The 23591-nt window shown below is 40.9% G+C and overlaps 1 protein-coding gene across 1 annotated transcript; it reads right to left on the bottom strand.

Annotated features, from left to right (window-relative positions):
- Positions 1-14270: 14270 nt before the first annotated feature.
- LOC309491275 (uncharacterized protein) lies at positions 14271-23150 on the bottom strand. The gene is made up of 4 exons (XM_082160782.1): positions 23145-23150; positions 21261-21291; positions 15494-15693; positions 14271-15006 (listed from the first exon to the last, which is right to left on the bottom strand). Exons 2-4 carry the CDS (start codon positions 21261-21263, stop codon positions 14535-14537), a joined length of 675 nt encoding a protein of 224 aa, XP_082016908.1. The 5' UTR covers positions 21264-21291; positions 23145-23150; the 3' UTR covers positions 14271-14534.
- Between the last annotated feature and the right edge of the window lie 441 nt (positions 23151-23591).

Genomic DNA, 23591 nt, shown 5'->3' with positions numbered 1-23591 from the left:
TGGCTGTATTTGATGATGATGGCCAGGCTCGCGTTCCCCGCGGTCCAGGTCCCGCGTCCGTTGAGGTGGCGCGGCGACTCAGATCGTGGGGTTCGCAAAAGGACCTTGCAGACGAGAATGAGACTGCTGCGGCACTTTCTCATTCTTCTTCTACCCGTGACGAGGGTCCGATGCTTGAGTTGTCTGCTTCTGAGGAAGTGGATGTACTCAGCATCGAGGCGGACGAACGTGAATTAGACTCGCCAGTTCACATTCCCGCCAGACTCAACATCAACTGGCCACATGATAAGCAGGAAGTGCAAAATAAAAGCAAGTTAGATGAGCGCTTCCTGCAGCACCGCTCACAACCTACCATTTTTCCCTGATTTACACAAAGAGATCTCGAAATCATGGGATAAACCCCACTCATCTCGTGTCTCCTATCCTTGTGCTGTGGATTATAGCCATGTGGTAGGCGCGAGAGAGTTGGGGTATGGGAAGATGCCGCAGATGGAGGAGGCTCTTGCCAGCTACCTCTCTCCTGAAGCGGCATCATCCCTAAAAGCCCCGGCGCTGCCCAGCAAACCATGCAGAGATACCTCTGCATTGGTGGGTAGGTCATATATGGCGGCAGGTCGGTTCATGTCTGCACACTATGGCCATCTTGCAGGCATACCAGGCCGACCTATTGAAGGATTTAGATGAGGGTGAGGGACCTACGCCTGAAGATACACTGTAAAAAATTCACCCGTAAATTTACAGTAAAATACTGGCAGCTGTGGTTCCAGCCCTTTACCGTAATTTTACGGTTTCAACAATGCTGTTATTTTACAGTAAAATACTGCTCTGTGGTTCCAGCCCTTTACCGTAATTTTACGGTTTCAACAATGCTGTAATTTTACAGTAAAATACTGGCAGCTGTGGTTCCAGCCATTTACTGTTATTTTACGGTTTCAACAATGCTGTAATTTCACAGTAAAGTACTGGCAGCTGTGGTTCCAGCCATTTACCGTAATTCTACAGTTTTTAATTTTATGGCTGTGCTTCACAAAGTACTGGCAGTAATGGTTCCAGCTATAATTCTATAGTATAAAAAGTTAGAATATAAATACTGTTTTCTATTTACTCTATTGTCCGATATCTATTAACATCCCTATATTTACTCAATGGAAAAAATGAAGAAAATATAGATTATGGTACAGTATTGTTTGCCATTTATTTAAAACAGCTAACAAGTTTTAACAATACACTAACAGTTAAGGAAAAAAAGTCACAGAAAATACATTGTAAAATTCAATGTGAGGAACCAGTAGGCAAACAAAGAAACCTTACATTCAAAATGTCACATCAGCATCCAGGCAAGAGAGGAATTCTGAGTCTGAGAGGAAAATATTGAGAACCAATGGATGAAAAATCCTTGATAGAGGCAAAAAAACTGCAGAAAACATCTCAAACATCTCATCTGAAAGATCTGGCCTGAGAGGAAGTCCGGATCTGAGAGGACAAGGGATCCAATGGGTGAAAAAACGTCAAACGGCAAAAAACAGCCAAAACGTCCCACATCAGCTTTTGACACATCTGGTCTGAGAGGAAATCCAGATCTGAGAGGAAAGAAAATCAAGAAAATCTTAGTGGTAAAATAAATCACATGACAAAAACTAGTGATCACATATTCTACGAACACTTTTAAAAGAGACATAAAATGATCATGTTATTGTACATAACTAATCTTAGAGATTATCTATACTTTACTAAACACATCTCATTAAATATTCACAGTGCTGCAGTAAGTGAACTTCTTGTTACTTAATGACCCACGAATGTTTTTTTGTTTGTTTTGTTTTTGTAATAGTTGTTCATGATTCACTTGTTTGTTCTGAGCAGTTAAACTGTCCACTGTTCTTCAGAATTAAATCATCACCCTGGCACCCTATATAACTAATGAGTAGTTCTCATTGTGAAAAGATGGATGTTAAAACCATGCAGTCACTATTGTAAAGGGTTTAATTGTTCAGAATGTGCTGGAAAACCAAAGACTGTGCAAGACATGGTGGATTTTTCTGAAGAACATTGGGCAGTTTAACTGCTCAGATCAAACAAGGTACTCATGAACAACCATCACAAAACAAAAACAGCATTTGTGGTTCATAGAGGTAACAATGTAGTCACTTACAAAATGTACATTTTTATTACACTGCACTGAGAGTGGCTAATGGGATGTTTAGTAAAGTCATGAAAGATTATAATTGTTTGTGTAGCTAGCTTAAACACTTTGTTTGTCTATACATGAACATTTTATGACCAATTAATGCAGAAAATCATCCAATTCCAAAGGGTTCAGATACTTTCTTACCACTGAATATGAATGCAGTTAAGAGGTGTTGATTCTTTTAGGAAGCTGCACAAATGTGAGTGTCAGTGGACATTTAAGTTTAGTTACCTAGACGAAGTTCCATTCAAAATCGATGAGGTTCTTCAGGAGAGAAGCAACTTTGGGACTGACAGTGGCAGACTTCTTGCTGACAAGTTTTCCAGTCTTCTTTGAAACCACCTTGCCTCTGCAGGTCTTCAAACCTCTTTCAGGGTTTATCCCAACAAATCGTCTAAGGGTAATAAAAAAAAACACACCCACAAACACATTAAAAAATAAAACTTACTAAATCTACCTTTTATCAATTTAAATATTAAATATAAAGGGTACTATAAAAGGTGATAAAATACCTTTGAATGAATTCCAAGGTGCCACATGCCTCCTCTAGATACTGAAGATTGAAGACGTAGAACATTGCAAACATGGTTGCTATTGCAGTCAGGAATCTTGGTTGTATGCCATCACAAACAACACAATCATCCAGCGTTCAGTACAGTTCTCTGCCCTCCCTGAAATGAATTTTATTTATTTTATTTTATTTTAAATAACAGTTTACACAATATTCTCAATTTTCTGATTATTTACTCACTCTAAGGCCATCCATGTGAAACTCACCAAAGATTAGGGCTGTGTACTGTCTCAGTAAAACATTTACATCAAGTGAATGATTCCTAGAAGAAAAAAAAGAAGAAATAATTATTATTTCGTCATCTTAAACCAAGCAAAGACATTCGACGTCGAGCACGGAGAACATTGAATAGTGAAATGCCTCAGCTGTTGATAACTGTCTGTCTTCAAAACGTGTTTCGCGCCGAAAAGTCGAGAATATCCGCCTCGTCTTTCAGAAATAACCTCTTTGACATTTTAATAGTATGTAAGTTACATGTGAATCTCACAAAAACACAGGTAACAGTTACTCGCACCACTATCTATTTTGCTTTGAGAATTTGAACAGCTTTACAACATAATTTGCATGGAAACTAAACAAATTGACCACTAACTTTTAATTATTATAATGAATCTGGATATTTCGAGTAGTTTTGTAATTATTCTCCATCTTATGTGCATGATATTATACGATTTACATTAATGCATCTGGTAAGATTCGCATCGTGTAACATTACTGAATCAGACATTCATGTAAATCGAGTTAAGGGTTACTACAAATGAAAGCCAAACTAATTTCTAAATGGTAACTTAACTTTAATCAAGCAAATAGTTCGCCGTGATAATCGGAGCTCAGAGAACATTCATTAGCAGGCGAAATGCCTCAACCGTTGAGAGCTCTACAAAACGCGATTCGCGCTCAGTAACAGCACAATCAAAAATACCTCATGAAAAAGGCGATTGTACAGGTTGGGGGAGCAACATAACAGAATAACAGTAAAGAAATAACTTACCTTGAACAGTGTCCTTCTTTAAGACCGTCTGAGTGTTGCGAAACAATTCTGTTATTTGACTGCTTTCTGTTCGAAATAGACCGCGTTGAAGATGCCCCGCCCCCACGTGCTATTTTTTACAGTCCAATACTGTTTTTTCCAGAAACAAATGGGTTTACACATAAATGCTGTAAATTTACGACAAGTAATTTATTTATGGAACATAGACTGTAAATTAACAGGATTAAACTGTTTATTGAAATAACAGTATTTTACTGTTGGAAATTCACTGTATTTTTACAGCAATTTTTAACAGTGTATTGCTGAACTTCGAAGAGCCACAGATTTGTCTCTCTGGGCTACTAAGGAGACGGCCCGTGCTATCGGCCGCTCCATGTCAGTTCTGGTAGCCACGGAGAGGCATCTGTGGCTGAATTTATCAGGCATAAAGGAAAAAGACGAGAGTTTTCTCCTGGATGCGTTGCTCTAGCCTTCTGGCCTGTTCAGTGACACAGTTACAACTGTCGTCGACAGGTTTCAGGAGGCGAGGAAGCAATGTGCGTCATTTCAGCAGTATCTCCCTCGCCGCTCAAAATCTAAATCCTGGCCAGCCTCAGCCGTCAACGAGCTCCTCATATCGGCAAGAACAGAAGGAGAGCGTTGCCTCTAGAGCCCCACCCTTGGGAGCCTGGCAACAGAGGATACGCTCTCACCCGAAGTCCTCTAGCTAGAAGGGCGACCTGAGGGATGTCCTTCAGGCGAAGAGGGCTTCGGGAAAGAGGTCCTAACTGGGGTGCTAGGATCTCGGAGGGCTGTTCCCCCCGCACGAGAACAACAGAGGTTGTTCTCGCAGCGGAGCCCTCAGGAAATCGATATCGGTTTCCCACCATCCACGACGCTTCGGGCCACATCAATTTTCAGCGAACGCACACGGTGTGGCGAAGAAAAAAAAGAAAAAGCGAAGAAAACAACGTTTCTTGGCGTGGTATGGAATTCGGTTACGATGCGGGCACGTATGTCTCCCGCACGTATCGAGTCCATCCTGGCCATGGTGTCCGGGATAAAGCTAGGCCAGGCCATCACTGTAAAGCAATTTCAAAGACTGCTGGGCCTCATGGCAGCAGCATCCAACATCCAATACCTTTGGGCCTTCTACACATGAGGCCCCTTCAGTGGTGGCTGAAAGCCAAGGGGTTTTCCCCGATGGGAAATCCGTTCCGTACAATCAGGATCACGCGCAGATGCCTTCGTTCCCTATTAATATGGAAGAAACCTTGGTTCCTGTCCCAAGGGCCAGTGTTAGGAGCGTCATGTTGCCGGAAAACCGTTTCGACAGACGCCTCCCTCACTGGCTGGGGCGCGGTCATGGACGGCCGCTTTGCCAGGGGTCTGTGGCAGGACCATCATCACTCTTGGCATATAAATTGCCTAGAGATGTTGGCTGTGTTCAGGGCTCTGAGGAGCTTCCTCCCAGACATCAAAGGTTATCACGTCCTGATACGTTCAGACAATACATCGGTGGTAGCTTATCTGAACCGACAAGGGGGACTCAGATCGCGCCCTTTATCCAGACTGGTGCATCAGATTATTCGATGGTCCGAGGGGAAAATATTAACAATCAGAGCAATATATGTCCCGGGGGTTCAGAATCAGGGAGCAGACATCCTGTCGAGGCAGGGGCTGAGGCCCAGGGAATGGAGACTCACCCAGATGTGGTGGAGTTGATTTGGCTGAGGTTTGGACCAATGGAAGTGGATCTATTTGCGTCTCGAGAGACGTCCCACTGTCCACTTTGGTTCTCCACTGGGGTTGGATGCCATGGTACAGCCCTGGCCGAGGCTTCGTCTGTACGCTTTTCCCCCGATCGCTCTGCTCCCGGGGGTCCTGGAGAGGGTCCGTCAGGAGGGGTGAGGAGGGATCTGTTGTCTCAGGTGGAGGGCACAATATTCCACCCTCGCCCGGAGCTGTGGAAACTGTGGGTCTGGCCCCTGAGGGGGTCCAGTACCTAAATGCTGGTCTATCAGCCGGGGTGGTTGAAACCATACTTAGCTCTAGGGCTCCGTCCACTAGGAGATTATATGGCCTCAAATGGAATGTCTTTTCCACTTGGTGTAGAGAACATGAGTTAGATCCAGTTAACTGCCCGGTGGCTTCAGTTCTGGAGTTTCTCCAAGATCGTTTCTCTGCGGGTCTCTCCCCGTCCACACTTAAGGTGTACGTGGCTGCCATTGCGGCTTTCCATGCACCACTGAGTGATGGGCCGCTGGGGAGGAACCAGCTGGTGATACGTTTTCTCCGTGGTACATGGAGGATGAGACCGACAACCAGGACCAGAGTTCCTGCCTGGGATCTGGCGGTGGTTCTTGAAGGGTGGTTCTATTGTCTCAGCCTACCAGGTGCGCAATCTGCCTTCACCTTTGGCCATAAGGGCTCATTCCACTAGAGCAGCGGTTCCCAAACTTTTTTTCCTGCGCACCCCCTACTATGTCCCAACCGGGTTGGCGCACCCCCAATCCCCACTTCAAAAAAAGAACGCAACAAAGCTTTGTTTTATCGCCATATAAAGACTCATGTTTAATCATGCGCAAATAACCAGAACACGCATGACAATAACAACATCAACAAAGTTTCAATATATTGCAACAAAGCTACGCTCAAGCTTCCACTTTTAAGAGGACGAGTGACAGACACAGGCTCAGTAACAGAAAGCACGGTTATTTTCAGCCGCGTAATTTAGTTTTATTTAAAAACGAAATATTTTGTAACATTACACGTGACATATTTTAAGGTCACTTTTGATCACTTTAATGCATCCTTACTGAAAAAAAATTCTGACTAACCAACACATTTTTGAACGGCAGTGTACATTCAGTTGGTCATTATTGCAATATAAACACTATCAGAGTGATCAACAAGGTATATCTTCATTTACCAGTCGAAGACGGAGCAGCTTTCTGCTCTTATGTTTACTCCGTGCACTGTCAAGGGCTTCATCATATTTGTCGTGGTACCGGTCTTTGCAGCAATTATTTTACCGCACATACTGCATCGCGCGCTGTTGGCATCGAGCCTGGAGAAATGTAGCCACTCTTTTGATCGACTTTTCCACATCTTTATGGTATTGTGTGTGTGTGCTCACGTCTCATATGAGTATGTGCGCGGAGAGTTTGTGTGTGCTCGGGTCACATTGAGTATGTGTATGTGCGCGAGTTTGTGTGTGTGTGTGTGTGCTCGCGTTTCATATAAGTATGTGCGTGGAGAGTTCCGCGCGTCTCGTCTGTGTAGAGTTTGCTTGTATGTGCGTGAGCGACTTTAGGTGTGTCATTGTGCATTTCATATGTATATGTTTTATCAAAAACTAATAAATTATAGTTTTTTTTTATTTAAAATAAAAGGAAAAGGAATTTACAAAGGAAATGTTTACTGTTCATGTTTTTTTTATTATGTGGAAAAATCCCACTTAAAAAAACAGACCGCCATTACATTTTTCCTCTCGCGCACCCCCTGGTGGTAGCTCGCGTAGCAGTCATTTAGCAGATGCTTTTGTCCAAAGCGACTTACAAATTGGGACTAAATTAAGCAAGTCATGGTGAAGAGGCAAAAAACAACGCAAGAAGTGCTCAAAATACGAAGTTCAGGCATTATTCAGAGTAGCATAAGCCCGATAAGCAAGAATTTACAAAAAAAAAAAAAAATATATATATATATATTATTTTTTTTTATTATTATTATTTTATTATTTTTTTTTTTTTTGGAGGTTAAGTGCTCACGGAAGAGAAGAGTTTTCAGCTCTTTTTTGAATGTTGTCATGGATTCTGCATTCCGGATGCCGGTGGGGAGATCATTCCACCAGCATGGAACTGTGAATGAGAAATGTTTTCTCTCTTTTAATTATTTTGATGTACTGAAAATTTAATTTAATATTTTTTTCTTTCATGTCAGACCTGATGGAAGAGAGCGAGGAGAGAGAAGAACTGAGTGAAGTGCATCATGTCAAACGCTCAAAGACTAAAAATATATTTGTAAAGAAAAGAGCCAAGAAATCTTTCACCTGCACTCAATGTGGAAAGAGTTTAACAACCAAACAAAGTCTTGAGAATCACATGAGAATCCACACCGGAGAGAAGCCGTTCACATGTGATCAATGTGGGAAGAGTTTCACAACCAACCAAAGTCTTGAGAATCACATGAGAATCCACACCGGAGAGAAGCCGTTCACATGTGATCAGTGCAGCAAAACACTTCTCTGTGCATCAGACCTGAAGAAACACCTGAGAGTTCACACGAAGGAGAAGCCATATTCATGTTCTGTGTGTGGAAAGAGTTTTTCACAGCAGGAAAGTTTACATGAACATGAGAAAATTCACACTGGTGTAAGAGAGTACATGTGCTTTGAGTGTGAGAAGACTTTCATTTCAGCAAACTGTTTAAAACTGCATCAGAGAATTCACACTGGAGAAAAACCTTACAAGTGTCCACACTGTGACCAGAGATTCAGTCGATCATCATCTCTGAAAAGACATGAGAGGATCCACAGCAATTCCCGGTTTGTTAATAATAGTCTCTACTTTATTTAACTTTAATAATACACCGCACATACATTTCTAAATCAGCCATTGCAATAATCAAATGTCGACAATGAAAGATTTATGCAAATATTCAATTACAAGCTACCCTAAAAAATTAGTTTTAAGGTAAGATTTAAAAATGCTAAGAGATTTGTGACAAGTGCTGAATATATAGACATTCAATAGGCCTAATATTCAATATTCAGTAAAAGACTATACTTGCAGTGCATACAGAATACTATATGTTCACCTTATCAGCTGCAATTACTAGGCTTTTTATGTAATTGCAAAAAGTGTTTACTGCATACAATATTATTATTTTCTGTAATGTTCTGGAGGCGGTTTTCTCCATTTTTTGATGTAGTGTCTAATGGATGATCTGTAGTGCTTATTTTATTGACTCGTGTGTGTATGATCTGAAAGCATTGTTTGATTTTGAGAAGAGTCGATGGTTTTGTGAGTTTAGTTGAAATTTTGGATTTGTGTTTACAGTTTTTCTGAATTGCTAAAACACGAACTCCCATTCTCTGAACCAGGAATCTGTTTCCACAATCTCTGATCAGTTTCTTCAGTTCTGCACAGTTACTTTCACTGACATATTTTTCTATTGACTTATTTTTCAGGCTATCTCCTCCAGTGAACAGAACGATGCTGAACTGAGCAGCTCTTGGACTGAAGATGCTAGGCTGTTCTGTTTCTTGTCTGTCGTCGCTATAGGCTGTTCTGTTTCTTGTCTGTCGTCACTGCTATATGCTAGGCTGTTCTGTTTCTTGTCTGTCGTCACTGTTATATGCTAGGCTGTTCTGTTTCTTGTCGGTCGTCACAGCTATATGCTAGGCTGTTCTGTTTCTTGTCGGTCGTCACAGCTATATGCTAGGCTGTTCTGTTTCTTGTCGGTCGTCACTGTTATATGCTAGGCTGTTCTGTTTCTTGTCTGTCGTCACTGTTATATGCTAGGCTGTTCTGTTTCTTGTCGGTCGTCACTGTTATATGCTAGGTTGTTCTGTTTCTTGTCTGTCATCACTGCTATATGCTAGGCTGTTCGATCTGTTTCTTGTCGGACGTCACTGTTATATGCTAGGCTGTTCTGTTTCTTGTCGGTCGTAGCTGTTATATGCTAGGCTGTTCTGTTTCTTGTCTGTCATCACTGCTATATGCTAGGCTGTTCTGTTTCTTGTCGGTCGTCACTGTTATATGCTAGGCTGTTCTGTTTCTTGTCGGTCGTCGCTGCTATATGCTAGGCTGTTCTGTTTCTTGTCTGTCGTCACTGTTATATGCTAGGTTGTTCTGTTTCTTGTCGGTCGTCACTGTTATATGCTAGGCTGTTCTGTTTCTTGTCTATCGTCACTGTTATATGCTAGGCTGTTCTATTTCTTGTCGGTCGTCACTGTTATATGCTAGGCTGTTCTGTTTCTTGTCTGTCGTCACTGCTATATGCTAGGCTGTTCTGTTTCTTGTCGGTCGTCACTGTTATATGCTAGGCTGTTCTGTTTCTTGTCGGTCGTCGCTGCTATATGCTAGGCTGTTCTGTTTCTTGTCGGTCGTCGCTGCTATATGCTAGGCTGTTCTGTTTCTTGTCGGTCGTCGCTGCTATATGCTAGGCTGTTCTGTTTCTTGTCGGTCGTCACTGTTATATGCTAGGCTGTTCTGTTTCTTGTCGGTCGTCGCTGCTATATGCTAGGCTGTTCTGTTTCTTGTCTGTCGTCACTGTTATGCTAGGCTGTTCTGTTTCTTGTCGGTCGTCACTGTTATATGCTAGGCTGTTCTGTTTCTTGTCGGTCGTCGCTGCTATATGCTAGGCTGTTCTGTTTCTTGTCGGTCGTCACTGTTATATGCTAGGCTGTTCTGTTTCTTGTCGGTCGTCGCTGCTATATGCTAGGCTGTTCTGTTTCTTGTCGGTCGTCACTGTTATATGCTAGGCTGTTCTGTTTCTTGTCTGTCGTCACTGTTATATGCTAGGTTGTTCTGTTTCTTGTCGGTCGTCACTGTTATATGCTAGGCTGTTCTGTTTCTTGTCTGTCGTCACTGTTATATGCTAGGCTGTTCTGTTTCTTGTCGGTCGTCACTGTTATATGCTAGGCTGTTCTGTTTCTTGTCGGTCGTCGCTGCTATATGCTAGGCTGTTATGTTTCTTGTCGGTCGTCACTGTTATATGCTAGGCTGTTCTGTTTCTTGTCGGTCGTCGCTGCTATATGCTAGGCTGTTCTGTTTCTTGTCGGTCGTCACTGTTATATGCTAGGCTGTTCTGTTTCTTGTCTGTCGTCACTGCTATATGCTAGGCTGTTCTGTTTCTTGTCTAGAGTGTTTGGTTTCTTTTATGTTCTTTGAAAATAAAGTTAAGCTTCTGCAAGTAGATCCTGCATCCTTCCCTGCTTCAACCTGCTTTGTGACACATGTTTTTGGTCATCACATTAAAAATAACAATAATATTTAGAGATGTGAAGAGCTGGAAAAAGTGTGAATGGCTTGAAAGTCCGTAGGCTCACTATCGGCCGAGTTCCGAAGATGAACGAAAGTCTTTTCCGGTTTGGAATGACATGAGAAATGTCAGCAATTTGACACTTTTAAGTCAACTAACCCTTTAACCTTTTGCAGTTTAATATCTTGAATTAAAGGAACACTTTTTGGGACTTTAGCTTATTCACCGTATCCCCCAGAGTTAGATAAGTCCATACATACCCTTTTTCATCTCCGTGAGTGCCGTAACTCTGTCTGACGCACCCACCGCTAGCCTAGCTTAGCACAAAGACTGGAGGTAACCGGCTCCAGCTAGCATACCGCTCCCAATAAGTGACAAAATAACGCCACCATTTTCCCATAATATATGTCAGTTGAGGCTAATATTTCCGAAAATTCAGTAATGCAATACAATTTAAATTAGGGCTCTAACTATCATGATAACAGAATTGACAAATAATGAATCTGCTATTGGTGTACCCTAAACATTTTGTACAAATGAATGAGAAAAGAATAATGACATACCTCACTGCCTTCTAGAGTTTCCTGCCAGAGGAAGTGACATCACTTGGTACAGTTCACATGCTTTTTCTATGAATACTTTGGAGATTTTTATGTTGTTTTATAGACACAAAATACATTTTTTAAAATCAATTAAATTACATAAAATACAAAAATATGAATATTCTATGCAACTGTTTATACAAGTAAAATATGACTTATTACATGATAGTTCAAGTTGAATACATGAATCAGGAGGCAATGACAGACAATAATAGGTGGAGTGGGAGTCATATTAGAATATTTCAATAAAGAATATTTTCTAAAAAAATGTCCCTAAATATACATAAATCATTATTTTAAATGATAGTGTAATATATGTAAGGGATAATGTAGACCGAGGCGGTTGTTATAGCAAATACAACCCTGACAGGCTGATCGGGACCCCGACGCGGAGCTTGAATCAGCCTGAAGGAAGGGGTTGTATTCGCTATCGCCTCGCTCTACATTATCCCGCTTATTACATGGCTACCCACCAAATAAATCCATAATTTGATACAAAATATTGATTTAAAAAGGAGTTTATTGATTTTTAAAAAACGATTGTATTGCTTCAGCTAAAGAAAATAGTCCGCTCCGTCTCTCCGGTTAGAATCCTGCGTCCATAGCAACGCTCTGTTTTTCATGGCAACGGTGTGTTATACTTCACAGCGTCTGTTATCAAGAAATAACACCATATTCTACATTAGAATTCAACCAAGCCATGTAATAAAGTATATTATTATTCAAAATTAATTAAATAAAGTTTTTTTTTTTAAATAACAGTTTATCTAGAGACGTAAAATGTACCCCTAATTCTAGAATGATTCACACATGACTGAAATCAAGGCTTCATGAAGTCAGAACAATTACTATGAACTTTAAACAACACACAGTTTCTACTAAATAAACTGAAATGATCTACATCTCAACACAGCTTTACACAACCAGCAGAAAGAGAGCAGTTGGAATAAAGACCAGTTTTTTTTTTTTTTTTGTGTGTGTTTTACTAGCCAGGTTTCCATCCAAGTGTTTCTTGCGAAAAAAGGTTTAGCGCATCAAAATGTTTACCGATATAGCTGATGGAAATGGCAATTATCGATATTTTTTTGCAAATGTTGACACAATCCTTTTCCGTTTAACTTTATTGCATACATTCTATGTCGATACTTTAAATGACGCTAAAAACTAGTTTGGAAACACTTTTTGTCGAGAAAAAGGGCTTTAACGCAAATAAATGTGGTGTCACATGATTTTCATCACGTGCAAGGTGCAGTCGTCACAACAAAAACCATGGCGGACTCGGAGCGGTACTCATGGACAGATGACGAGACTCTTTATTTTCTCCATTTAATTGAAGAAAATGATATTACATGTATTTTTGATGGAAAACGGCAAAGGAATGCTACAACATTTCAGGAGTTGCAACGAAAAATGGGTATTAATGGCTACACTAAGCCATGGCATATTCTTCGCAGCAAATGGAAGGAACTGAAACAGCGTTACCTGGTAGAAAAGCGTGACCTTTCACGTAGTGGTTCTGGGGGGAAAAAGAGGACGAAGTTTAAATTTTTCAGTGAAATGGATCACATACTGGGGCCAGAGGCCGATAGTATCGTCGTTCTCTACAAACATCAACAGCTCTGGTAAGTTCTGTACGGTAATTTGTTGTATCACGGACAGTTAACTCTATTTAATGTTATGTAATATTATATAGTTTTTTTGTGCAGTTTCTGTGCAATAGGTCTCTAAAACCTTTAAACAGAGTGTCTTTAAGAAATGTAATATTAAGAGTGTACGTAAAACTGCTTTTTAACAGACTTGTAGAGTCTTGTAAGAAGCGTACTTCTATTAGATATGTAACTTTACAGTACGAGTGCTATCTAAAAGTGAAAAGCTAAAGTTTATTTAAAGACTTACAAATAAACTAGGTTATTTTTTCATTGTATTAAACAGAGACCTCTGAGCTCTGTGAAGAGCAGGGAAATGAAGATGACTACAGTGTGTCTACAGGTAAGTCGTGATTTGCAAGCATGTCCCATTTCCAGTCATTTTGATGTATTTTGGTGTTGATAAAATTTTTAAGAAGTAGTTTTCTAGTTTTAAAAAAAATAGAAGAAAAAAATGCTTTGCTTATTCAATTTGATATGTTTGTAATGCTCCTTAATGAGTATGCTGTATTTAGATCGTGATGAATGTGAATTACATGATTGTCTTGTGGAGCTGTAAATGTTCAAGTAAAAAAAAAAAGTAAAATAAATAAGGTGTTTATATTGTTTAAAATCTTGAAAACTAACTCAAGTTTTTGGATTGTCTAGATCGTCCACCAAATGATTCACTCACCCCCTCTGATAGTGGACCAGTGACTGATTCAAATACGGAGTCACCCTCCCTGGACCAGCCTGATGAAACCGTACAACAGGATTCTGACCCACCACCCAATGCATCAAGATGGAGGCGAAGTCATCAGCATGCCCCAAAAAGGAAGCAGTTGGCTGAGTTGAAAGCCATTTTTCATGATTTCCTCGATCAGCAGCGTGAGCAAGCAGAGCGAGATCAGCAAGTCACTCAGTCAATTGCCAGTGTTATCTCTCAAGCTGTTCAATGTTTTGAGCGTTGTGCTAATGCTGCTGAAAGGCATGCTCATGCATCTGAGGTGATGGCTGGTTTGAGACAACCAACCCAGCTGCTCTAATCATCCAGTGCCCCATCTCCCCTACAACCAAGCAGGCATTTCAGCACCTTCTTTGAATACTCATCCTAATATGTCATTCACCACATACCTAAACTTGGATTAAGTAGTTTTGGCTATTGGTGAAGTTGGTGAAGTTTATGGTTTGTTCATTTAAAACAATGCCCGCAGAGAATGTTTTCAGTTTGTGCTCTTAAGAGTATCTTGAGTTTAATTTATATGCCATTTATTTCCACTATTACTATTGTTGTTGTATTCAAGAGAACAAAACAAAACATTGCAACTTTGTTTTATATACTTTATGTACCAGAAGAAATGTCTTATTTGAAATTAATCTGTTTTATGTTGCCTTAAATGTGCTACTCATACAACAAAGCTTTACAACAGGTTAAATATAGGCTATATATAAAATCTTTATAAAGAAAATGTACCACATATTTCTGTTACAAATAAAATGATTATTAATATGTTCGAGTTTGTGACTTAAATTAATAGTTAGACAGTAACAAATTAGATTTTACGATTCAAATACATTTTCCCATGACAGCCTACTGCCTTCCCAAGTGAGAAACATATTGCATGAGAGCATCCCTGATAAGCACAGCTTGTGCAGAAGGTCGGTCATCGCATTGCAAGCAACACAGTTGTCTCTCCCCTTCATTACATAAGTCTTCACAAGGTTGTATGAATCCTTGCTTATCCATCTCACAGATGTTATGTAGTACACAACATGCTGCCACAACTGTAGGCATGAAAGAGTGGTGAATGTCTGACCAGGATTCTGGCGCATCTGTTGCCAGGATGCGCCATCTTCCTTTCAGGTGTCCGAATGTGTGCTCCACCTTAACTCTCAATCCATTCAAGTGACGGTTGAATGCTTCCTGTTCTTCTGACAAATTGGGTCCAGGATAACCTTTGATGAGCCAAGGCAGTAGTGGATAGGCTGGGTCTCCTGCCACTAGCAGAGGCACCTGGACTCCCTCCACAACAAGTGTAGCCTGGGGGTGTCTCTCAGGGAGTCTGAGTAATAAACATACAGCAGAGCTCATTTACTGTGCAGGTCAAAAGATTTGACACACCTCACGTATTTAATTTTTTTTTACATTTTTTTTTATTAAATTGCAAATATTTCAAATTCTTTCCCATAATAATTGTACATACTTTAATACCCCCAATATTATTATTTTTTGTATAAATTAATGTGGTTCAGTGATGTTAAATAACGACTAAAGAAACCTGTTAATGTAGATGTTACCATTTTGTAGATGTTACCATTCAATTAGGAGCAGCATAATTCATATAGTTGTAAGACACAGAACAACAATTGTTAGCTTGTTTTAATCATAACAACACTTTAACAAAGTATTTTCATGATTTATCACAACTTTCTTTTGTCAAATAAAATTAGATGAACTAATATTTTTTACAGTGCACAACTTTTACAGACATTTTATTGTGTGTAAAGCTATTTCCGGCCTGGTAAAATATGTTGAATGGTTAGGCTTACCTGTACAGATCTGAGGCTGCAAACACAGCTGCGTCATGGGCACTTCCAGGAGTGCCAACACATATGTCTCGTATCATGCACCTGTCATCAACAAGTGCCTGGAGAACAATAGATGGCCACCCTTTGCGATTAATGTAATCGCAGTAGCCTTCTGTCGGGGGGAGAATTGGGATGTGCGTGCCATCCAGCGCACCAGAAACCTGTGGCACAAGATGCGCCAAGGAATTACGGTATGCAATTTCATTGGCCTCCGCTACATTTGGCAGCCTGATATAACGCCGCATTAATTTTTCTTTAATAGATGTGCACACAGCATATACATCGATGGACGGTTGTTTTACTAACCCCGAAAGTTTCGCCCACTACTCTATACTCGGCGCAGGTTGCCAGCTTGTACAGGGCAATGGCAATCCGCTTTCGTGTCGGAACCGGTGGTCGGTGGCAACCTGGGGTAGGCGCAACATCAGGACCAATGAATCCACACAGCATCTCAAACGTCGGCCGTGTCATTCTAAAATGTTGCACCCAGAGACTTTCTGTAAAGTGTCTCTCCACAACTTCCTCCCAGAACGCCTTATTGCGTGGTCTCTCCCAAACCCTTGGGCTTCGTCGCATAACGGTAGTTAATTCGAGCCCTATCAGATGAGCAACTGTTTCATTCTGCCGTCGTCTTCTGATATTTCGGACACTTGCAATTATTTGTGAAATTGAAATGACAGTAAGCTGGCAAATTTCAATTAACTGCCTGAATACTCTCTCCATTATTTTTTTTATTTTTTTGGTTTGTTTGTTTGGTGTTGGGGGGTGTGCTGACTGGAACCCCAAAAGGTAGAATTTGCGATAAAAAAAATAAAAATAAATAAATAAGATGTATGGAAACGGCTCAAGGGCACATTTTTTTGTGATACACCAAAACATATGCGACAAAACGCTTTCGTCATTCGTGATGTCATCACGCACTCGGTAAAAGGCCAATTGAATGGAAACAGTCTGGAGACGGCAAAGTTCGTAATGTTTTTTTATCGCATATTCACTTTGTCGATAACATAACAGCGCAAAAAGTGGATGGAAACTGTAACATATTATGTATGTTATACATATATGAGGTTATGAGGACATCTAGTGGTCATCTGATAGAATGACATCCAGAGTCACGTGTGTATGTTTTGTTACTGAAGGGAGTAAAATAAAGTTATGTGATGATGCAGCAGCTGGTGTTCGTCTATCTGTCTAAAGAACAGAACATGGTGTCAGAAGAAAACTGATAAAAACGCAGAAAAAGAGGATGGCACAGTTACAGCCACCACCGCCATTGATCCTGCAAGGAAATCTCTCGGAAAATTGGAAGAACTGGATACAGAGGTTCGAACTTTTCTCGCTAGCTAGTGGGGTAGCAGAGAAGTCTGAGACGGTGCAGTGTGCTACATTTCTGCACGTGGCGGGGGAAGAGGCCATAAAAGTATGTAATACATTTGAGTTCTCAGCAGAGGAGAGAAATAAAATACAAATACTAAAAGACAAGTTTAAAAATTACTGTGAGCCTCGAAAAAACCTCTTCACGAGATCGCAAGGGCCTGCTGAAACAAAAGACTGTGAGTTTGGTGATCTGCACGATTCTTTAATTCGTGATAGGATTGTATGTGGCATAAGAGAGGATCAACTAAAAGGCAGACTTCTAAGAGAAACGGATCTCACATTGGAAAAGGCCATAGACATTTGCAGGGCCAGCGAGATCACGTCGAGTCAAATGAAAGCACTCAATGATGAAGTAAATGTACACAAAGTTGAATCCATAAAGCCAAAGAAAAGAGACACCAAATCAGAGCAGACGTCAGTGATGAGAAAGGAATGCAGCAGATGCGGCAATAAGCACGAGTACAGAAAATGCCCAGCCTACGGGAAAACATGTAAGTCTTGTCAGAAGAAAAATCATTTTGCAAAGATGTGTAATAACAAAGACCTGCAGAGTCAGAGTAAAAGAATGCACGTGATTGAACAAGATGGTAACATGTTTATTGGTACAGTAACAGTGGAAAAAGAAAGAGCTGTACTCTCCATCAACTCAAGTAAGGAGGATGAACAATGAGTCGAGACAATCCAGATAAACAAGAATGATGTAAAAGTGACACTGGATACAGGAGCTGAATGTAATGTCATGTCAGAAAGAGTGTACAAGTTGCTAAACATAGCAGGGAGACTGCAGAGGTCAAGCTGCAAACTTGTTACATATTCTGGACACAAGATGGCGCCATTGGGCAAGAAAGCACTGAATTGTGTGTACAAAGGACAGAAATACAAAATCCTGTTTGAAATAATGAAGCATGATGCACCTGTCATTCTAGGACGATCTGCATGTCAGAAAATGGGCATGATTAAAAGACTGTACGAAATTGAAAAGAGCAGTGACATTCTCAAGGATTTTGACGATCTAGTTGAAGGATTAGGCTGTTTACCAGGAGAACACCACATACAAATTGATCCAAATATCAGACCAGTTGTGCATGCGCCAAGAAGGATACCTGTAGCTCTGCGGGAGAAAGTGGTTGAAGAACTACAAAGAATGGAGCAGATGGGGGTCATCGCAAAGCAAACTGGACCAACTGAATGGGTCAACAGCATGGTTACTGTAGTAACGTCGAAGAAAATGCGCATTTGTATGGATCCTAAAGATCTCAATCTGGCAATAAAAAGAGAGCATTATCCAATGCTGACAGTAGAAGATGTGGTCTCAAGAATGCCGAATGCAAAGTACTTTTCTGTACTAGATGCGAATCAAGGGTTTTGGCAGATAAAGCTGGATCATGAAAGTTCAAAGCTTTGCACAATGAACACACCAATTGGGCGATACCGTTTTCTTAGGTTACCTTTCGGTATATCCTCAGCGTCAGAAGTCTTTCAGAGATCCATTGCACAAATGATAGAAGGACTGGAAGGTGTGGTAAATATCATCGATGACTTGCTGGTGTGGGGAGACTCCATTCAAGAGCATGATGAAAGGCTAACAAAGCTGCTGGAATGTGCAAGAAAAAACAATTTAAAGCTCAACAGGAACAAGTGCAAAATAAGAATGACGGAGATCAAATACATAGGACACATACTGAGTGCTCAAGGAGTTAAGCCAGATGAAGAAAAGGTAAGGGCAGTGACTGAAATTCCACCACCACAAAGCAAGCAAGAACTGCAAAGATTTCTTGGAGTAGTGCAATATCTGGCAAAGTTCATTCCCAATATGTCTGACATAAGTGCACCTTTGAGGAAATTGCTGGAGAAAGAGACAGAGTGGCACTGGGAGGATGCTCAACAGCAAAGTTTCGAAAAACTGAAATATTTGGTTACTCAAAGTCCTACTTTGAATTTCTTTGATGTGAGCAAACCGGTCACATTGTCGGTAGATTCCAGTTCAGAAGGAATAGGAGCTGTGATTCTGCAAGAAGGAAGGCCAGTGGCTTATGGCTCGAGAGCTCTGAACGACTGTCAGCGTAGATACGCACAAATTGAAAAGGAATTGTTAGCCATAGTTTATGGATGTGAGAAATTTCACCAGTATGTGTATGGGAAGGAAATCACGGTTGAAAGTGATCACAAGCCATTAGAGAGCATATTTAAGAAGCCACTGCATCAGGCTCCTATGAGGTTACAAAGAATGCTTCTGCGACTACAGAGATACAGTCTGAAGGTGATGTACAAACCTGGGGCCGTATTCACAAAGCATTTTATCTTACCACTAGGAGTACTCCTAAATCGCACTAAAAGATTTTAGCTAGGAGTTTTCTCTTAAAAGTTATTCACAACGCCTTTCAGACCTACTCTTAGTAAAGAATAATGACAACTCCTAAACTAAGAGTGAGTCTTCGTTGCTATGGATGACGTCATTACTCATGCACGAGCTTGACTGAAGTGACCACCTTGATTGGCTGATGATTGTAACGCGGGAATGATTCCAAACACCTCCCCTACGATGATGAGTGACAGGTGACAGGTCTGAGAATGCGTGCGCTACACAAGTAGTGCGAAGGACGGAAGATGATGAATAACTGAATAAATAGCCTAAATGTATAAAGAGTAAGGCAAAACAAATAGCCTAGTAGCCTAATGAAACATATGGATTGATGCAATATCTTTGCAACATTATTGAATTAATCTGTCACTATATGCCTCTGCCTACGTTTGCAAAGAGAAGAACATTTTAATTTGAATTTATAATTAAATGTTACAATTAGTTTAGTAGCCTAGTTTTGGTTGTTGTTGGTGGCGTTATTGCATCCCTAGTTATGCCTACAATGCAAAATTGTTCCCTCGCGATGGGAAGCTCCTGTAGCCGCCGCATACGCATTTCAAAACATCGCAACGTGAAATGCCACAAAAAGCGGTTTGTGAATAGGTCTTAGTGAGTTAGGAGTCCTCTCGACTTCTTTTAAGCTGTCCCAGGCTTAGGTGCTACTTTTAGGGCTAAAATGCTTCGTGAATTACTCTTAGTCAAAAAAATTAGGAGTCCTAAAGTTAGGAGTGACACGCCCATTATTTTTAGGAGTTGCTCCTAAATTCGACAGTTACTTTTAGCCTTAAAATTCTTTGTGAATACGGCCCCAGGTAAGGAACTATACATAGCAGATGCTCTAAGTCGTGCTTATCTACACGAACAGAAGGAAAATCTGCTGGAAGAGGATCTAGCAGTGAACTGGATTACGCCACAACTTCCTATTTCAGAACAGAAACTGGATGCTTTCAAAAAAGCAACAGCAGAGGATGCAGAAATGCAAATGTTGAAAAATGCAGTGCTGAATGGGTGGGCGAAAGAGCGATCTATGATGCCAAGATCAATACAGCAATACTGGACATTTCGAGAGGAAATCAGTCATGAAGATGGTCTGTTATTTAAAGCAAATAAGCTCATTGTTCCAAATCAGCTAAGACAGGAAATGATCAACAAAATACACGAGTCACACCTGGGAATTGTCAAATGTAAGGCAAGAGGCAGAGACATTTTGTACTGGCCAGGTATGTCGACACAAATTGAGGATGCAGTATCCAGATGTGCTACCTGCAATGAGAACAGGAACAACAATCAAAAAGAGCCATTGTTCCAACATGAAGTGCCAGGGCGACATTGGGAAAAAATAGGTACGGACATTTTTTACCATAGTGGTTCAGCATTTCTGTTATGTGTGGACTACTTTTCGAAGTACATTGAGGTAAAACTACTCAGGGACACGACAAGCTGTGGAGTCATCAGGGAAATGAAGTCCATCTTTGCAAGACATGGAATTGCAGATATAGTAGTATCTGACAATGGACCTCAGTATGCAAGTGCTGAATTTTCAGGTTTTGCAGAGGAATGGGGATTCAAGCATGTGACTTCAAGTCCGGGTTATGCACAGTCTAATGGACAAGCCGAGAGAGCAGTGCAAACAGGGAAAAATCTCTTAAAGAAAGTACTTACTCTTAAAGTAAATACTTACCTGATCTGCAACCTGGAGAAGGAATAAGGATGCAAAAGGGAGATTCCTGGAAGCCAGCTGTTGTTCTGGAAAAGCATGAACAGCCACGTTCTTTTATAGTAAAGAATCCTGATGGAAAGCTGTTCAGACGAAATCGCAGACATTTGAGAAAAACAAGAGAAACAGACTCTTCAGCATTTGAGAGAAGAGTTGACATGGATACTGATAGTCAGCAGTCAGTTGATGCAATACAGAGCAATGCACTTGACAGTAAAGACATTTCAAATGAAAGAACTGAGAATGAAAGTGTAGAGAAAGAGCAAGCTTACCATACAAGGTCTGGAAGAAGGGTAAAAATACCTGAAAAATACAAAGACTGAGAGTTAATACAATGTATGTGCATTGTTAAATGTGCAATAAGTTGAAATGCAACAGTTTGTGTAAAAATGCATTTGTGAAAATGTGTTAAATAATTTTGTTGTTATGCTGAAAGTTTGGTAAATGAAACTCAAATGTTGTGTTTAAAAGTTTGTGCAAAGGTTCTATGCATCAGTATAAAGGAATATACTTAAGAAGGGGGATGTAACATATTATGTATGTTATACATATATGAGGTTATGAGGACATCTAGTGGTCATCTGATAGAATGACATCCAGAGTCACGTGTGTATGTTTTGTTACTGAAGGGAGTAAAATAAAGTAATGTGATGATGCAGCAGCTGGTGTTCGTCTATCTGTCTAAAGAACAAAACAGAAACTACTGTTGATGTCTATAGATGTTTTGTCGTTAAGAATAGTATTTTGGCGCGTCTTCGATCCTCTACAGTTGGCGGCCGATGACGTCACCGCTCGTTCGCGCCTCTTCAGTCTTTAGGTGTGTTCGACATCGGCTGCGGCTGGATGTAACCGATCGGCGAGAGTAGCCGCGTGCAGGCGGGGAGGAGCTGCAAACGGAGACGTGAAGTCGGACACTTTCTGGTTCCCGTAGTGACCGCTCACGTGGTGTTCGCGTACTTTACCACAGCTGAAGTGAAATAAATGTAATATTTGCCAAATAATACACAGATGTTTCAGAGACATTTTCATTCAATAGGCCTACTTTATGTACTGCTTCATACAGCGTCTGTTTGAACAAGAATAAAGTTCAACATAAGCTACTATCAATGAAGTGGAGTCTATATGTTTTTTAATCAGTTTTAATTTGATAACCATGACACAATATAACATCGCAACGACATGAAAAGAGTGTTTACTGTTATAAAAAAACTGATTTGTGAGCTTTAGATGAACTAAAGGTATAACCGCCAAAATTACACAGAGGGTTTGAAGTGGGCTAGTTGACGCGCTTCCCGTGGCTTGATTGTTTGTTTGAGAAATAACGTGACAAGAGTTCAAGTTCTGATTTCAACTCTGTCGTGAGAGATATGATTTATTGTCACACAAAGTCTTCATTATCCATAACAGAACAATATTCCATCTTCATCGACACTGTCACATTATCTAACATGTATTCACCACATCCGTAGCGGTCAAAAACTAGTTGGCCATTTCCCCTCTGGCAACACCTGCGTCTGATTACACCTACCCTCCCAAGTAGATGAGCCCTATTTAGCTATGCCATGACCGTAGTACCACCTACTGGCCAAACCTGGACATAAACACTGAAATGGCTCTTACAAAAGGTGTTCGAATAAACACGAAACACAAGTGATCGTTGTCATGCGGTGAATCCGGCCAATCGTGGAACAGCTGTGTTGTCATCAGCCCTCCTGCAGCCCAGTGCAGCCGCTCTTGAGAAGCTGCGCTGGCTGAGTACTCCGGCTACTCTCGAATCGCTCTCGCGGTACTTTGATGGCATACGTCACAGTCACGTGGCGTCGGCGCTGTATCAAGTCGGACAAAATTTCTAACCGGCATGCACTGCTTCAAGTCAGCCGCCGATCGGTCTGCGCAGAGCTTCATGAAGTCGAACAAGCCTATTGAGTTTCAGTCGAGTCAGAGCTGAGCAGGGGGGTAATCGAGCTCTCGATTTCCGTACCACCCCCGGCGGCCGCCATTGGCTAACAAGCCTTCACCTGCTGTTAGCATCCCATTGACTCCCATTCATTTTGGCGTCACTTTGACAGCGAATAACTTCACATCTGAGGCGTTTAAAGACTCCATTTGTCCATTATTTATTTCTAAAGAAACACGTGTATAAAATGCTCCATTACCTTGTATCTTACGTTATGGCCACGTAGAATCATGCTGAGTCCCAATTCGCATCCGTAGCGGTCAAAAACTAGTTGGCCATTTCCCCTCTGGCAACACCTGCGTCTGATTACACCTACCCTCCCAAGTAGATGAGCCCTATTTAGCTATGCCATGACCGTAGTACCACCTACTGGCCAAACCTGGACATAAACACTGAAATGGCTCTTACACAACCGGCCCCTAATTGAAATGGTTAACAAACATTACAATTCAAAACAAAACAAATTAAGGAGCCATTACCAACCTGACATAACATTTTATCCAAACATTTTAGTCACAGTGAGTTCACACACATTAACACTAAAATTGCCCATTTAACCAGCAGCCTCAAGCAACAGGCAGAGCTTTGTTACAGGACGTTGAATGACACTTGACTTTGTTTGCAGACGCACTGAACGCACAAATCC

The sequence above is a fragment of the Leuciscus leuciscus genome, assembly GCF_965113295.1.
Source record: "Leuciscus leuciscus genome assembly, chromosome: 25".
NCBI lineage: Eukaryota > Metazoa > Chordata > Actinopteri > Cypriniformes > Leuciscidae > Leuciscus > Leuciscus leuciscus.
The sequence above is the reverse complement of the archived record's forward strand: the minus strand, read 5'-3'. Positions and strand labels throughout refer to the sequence as shown.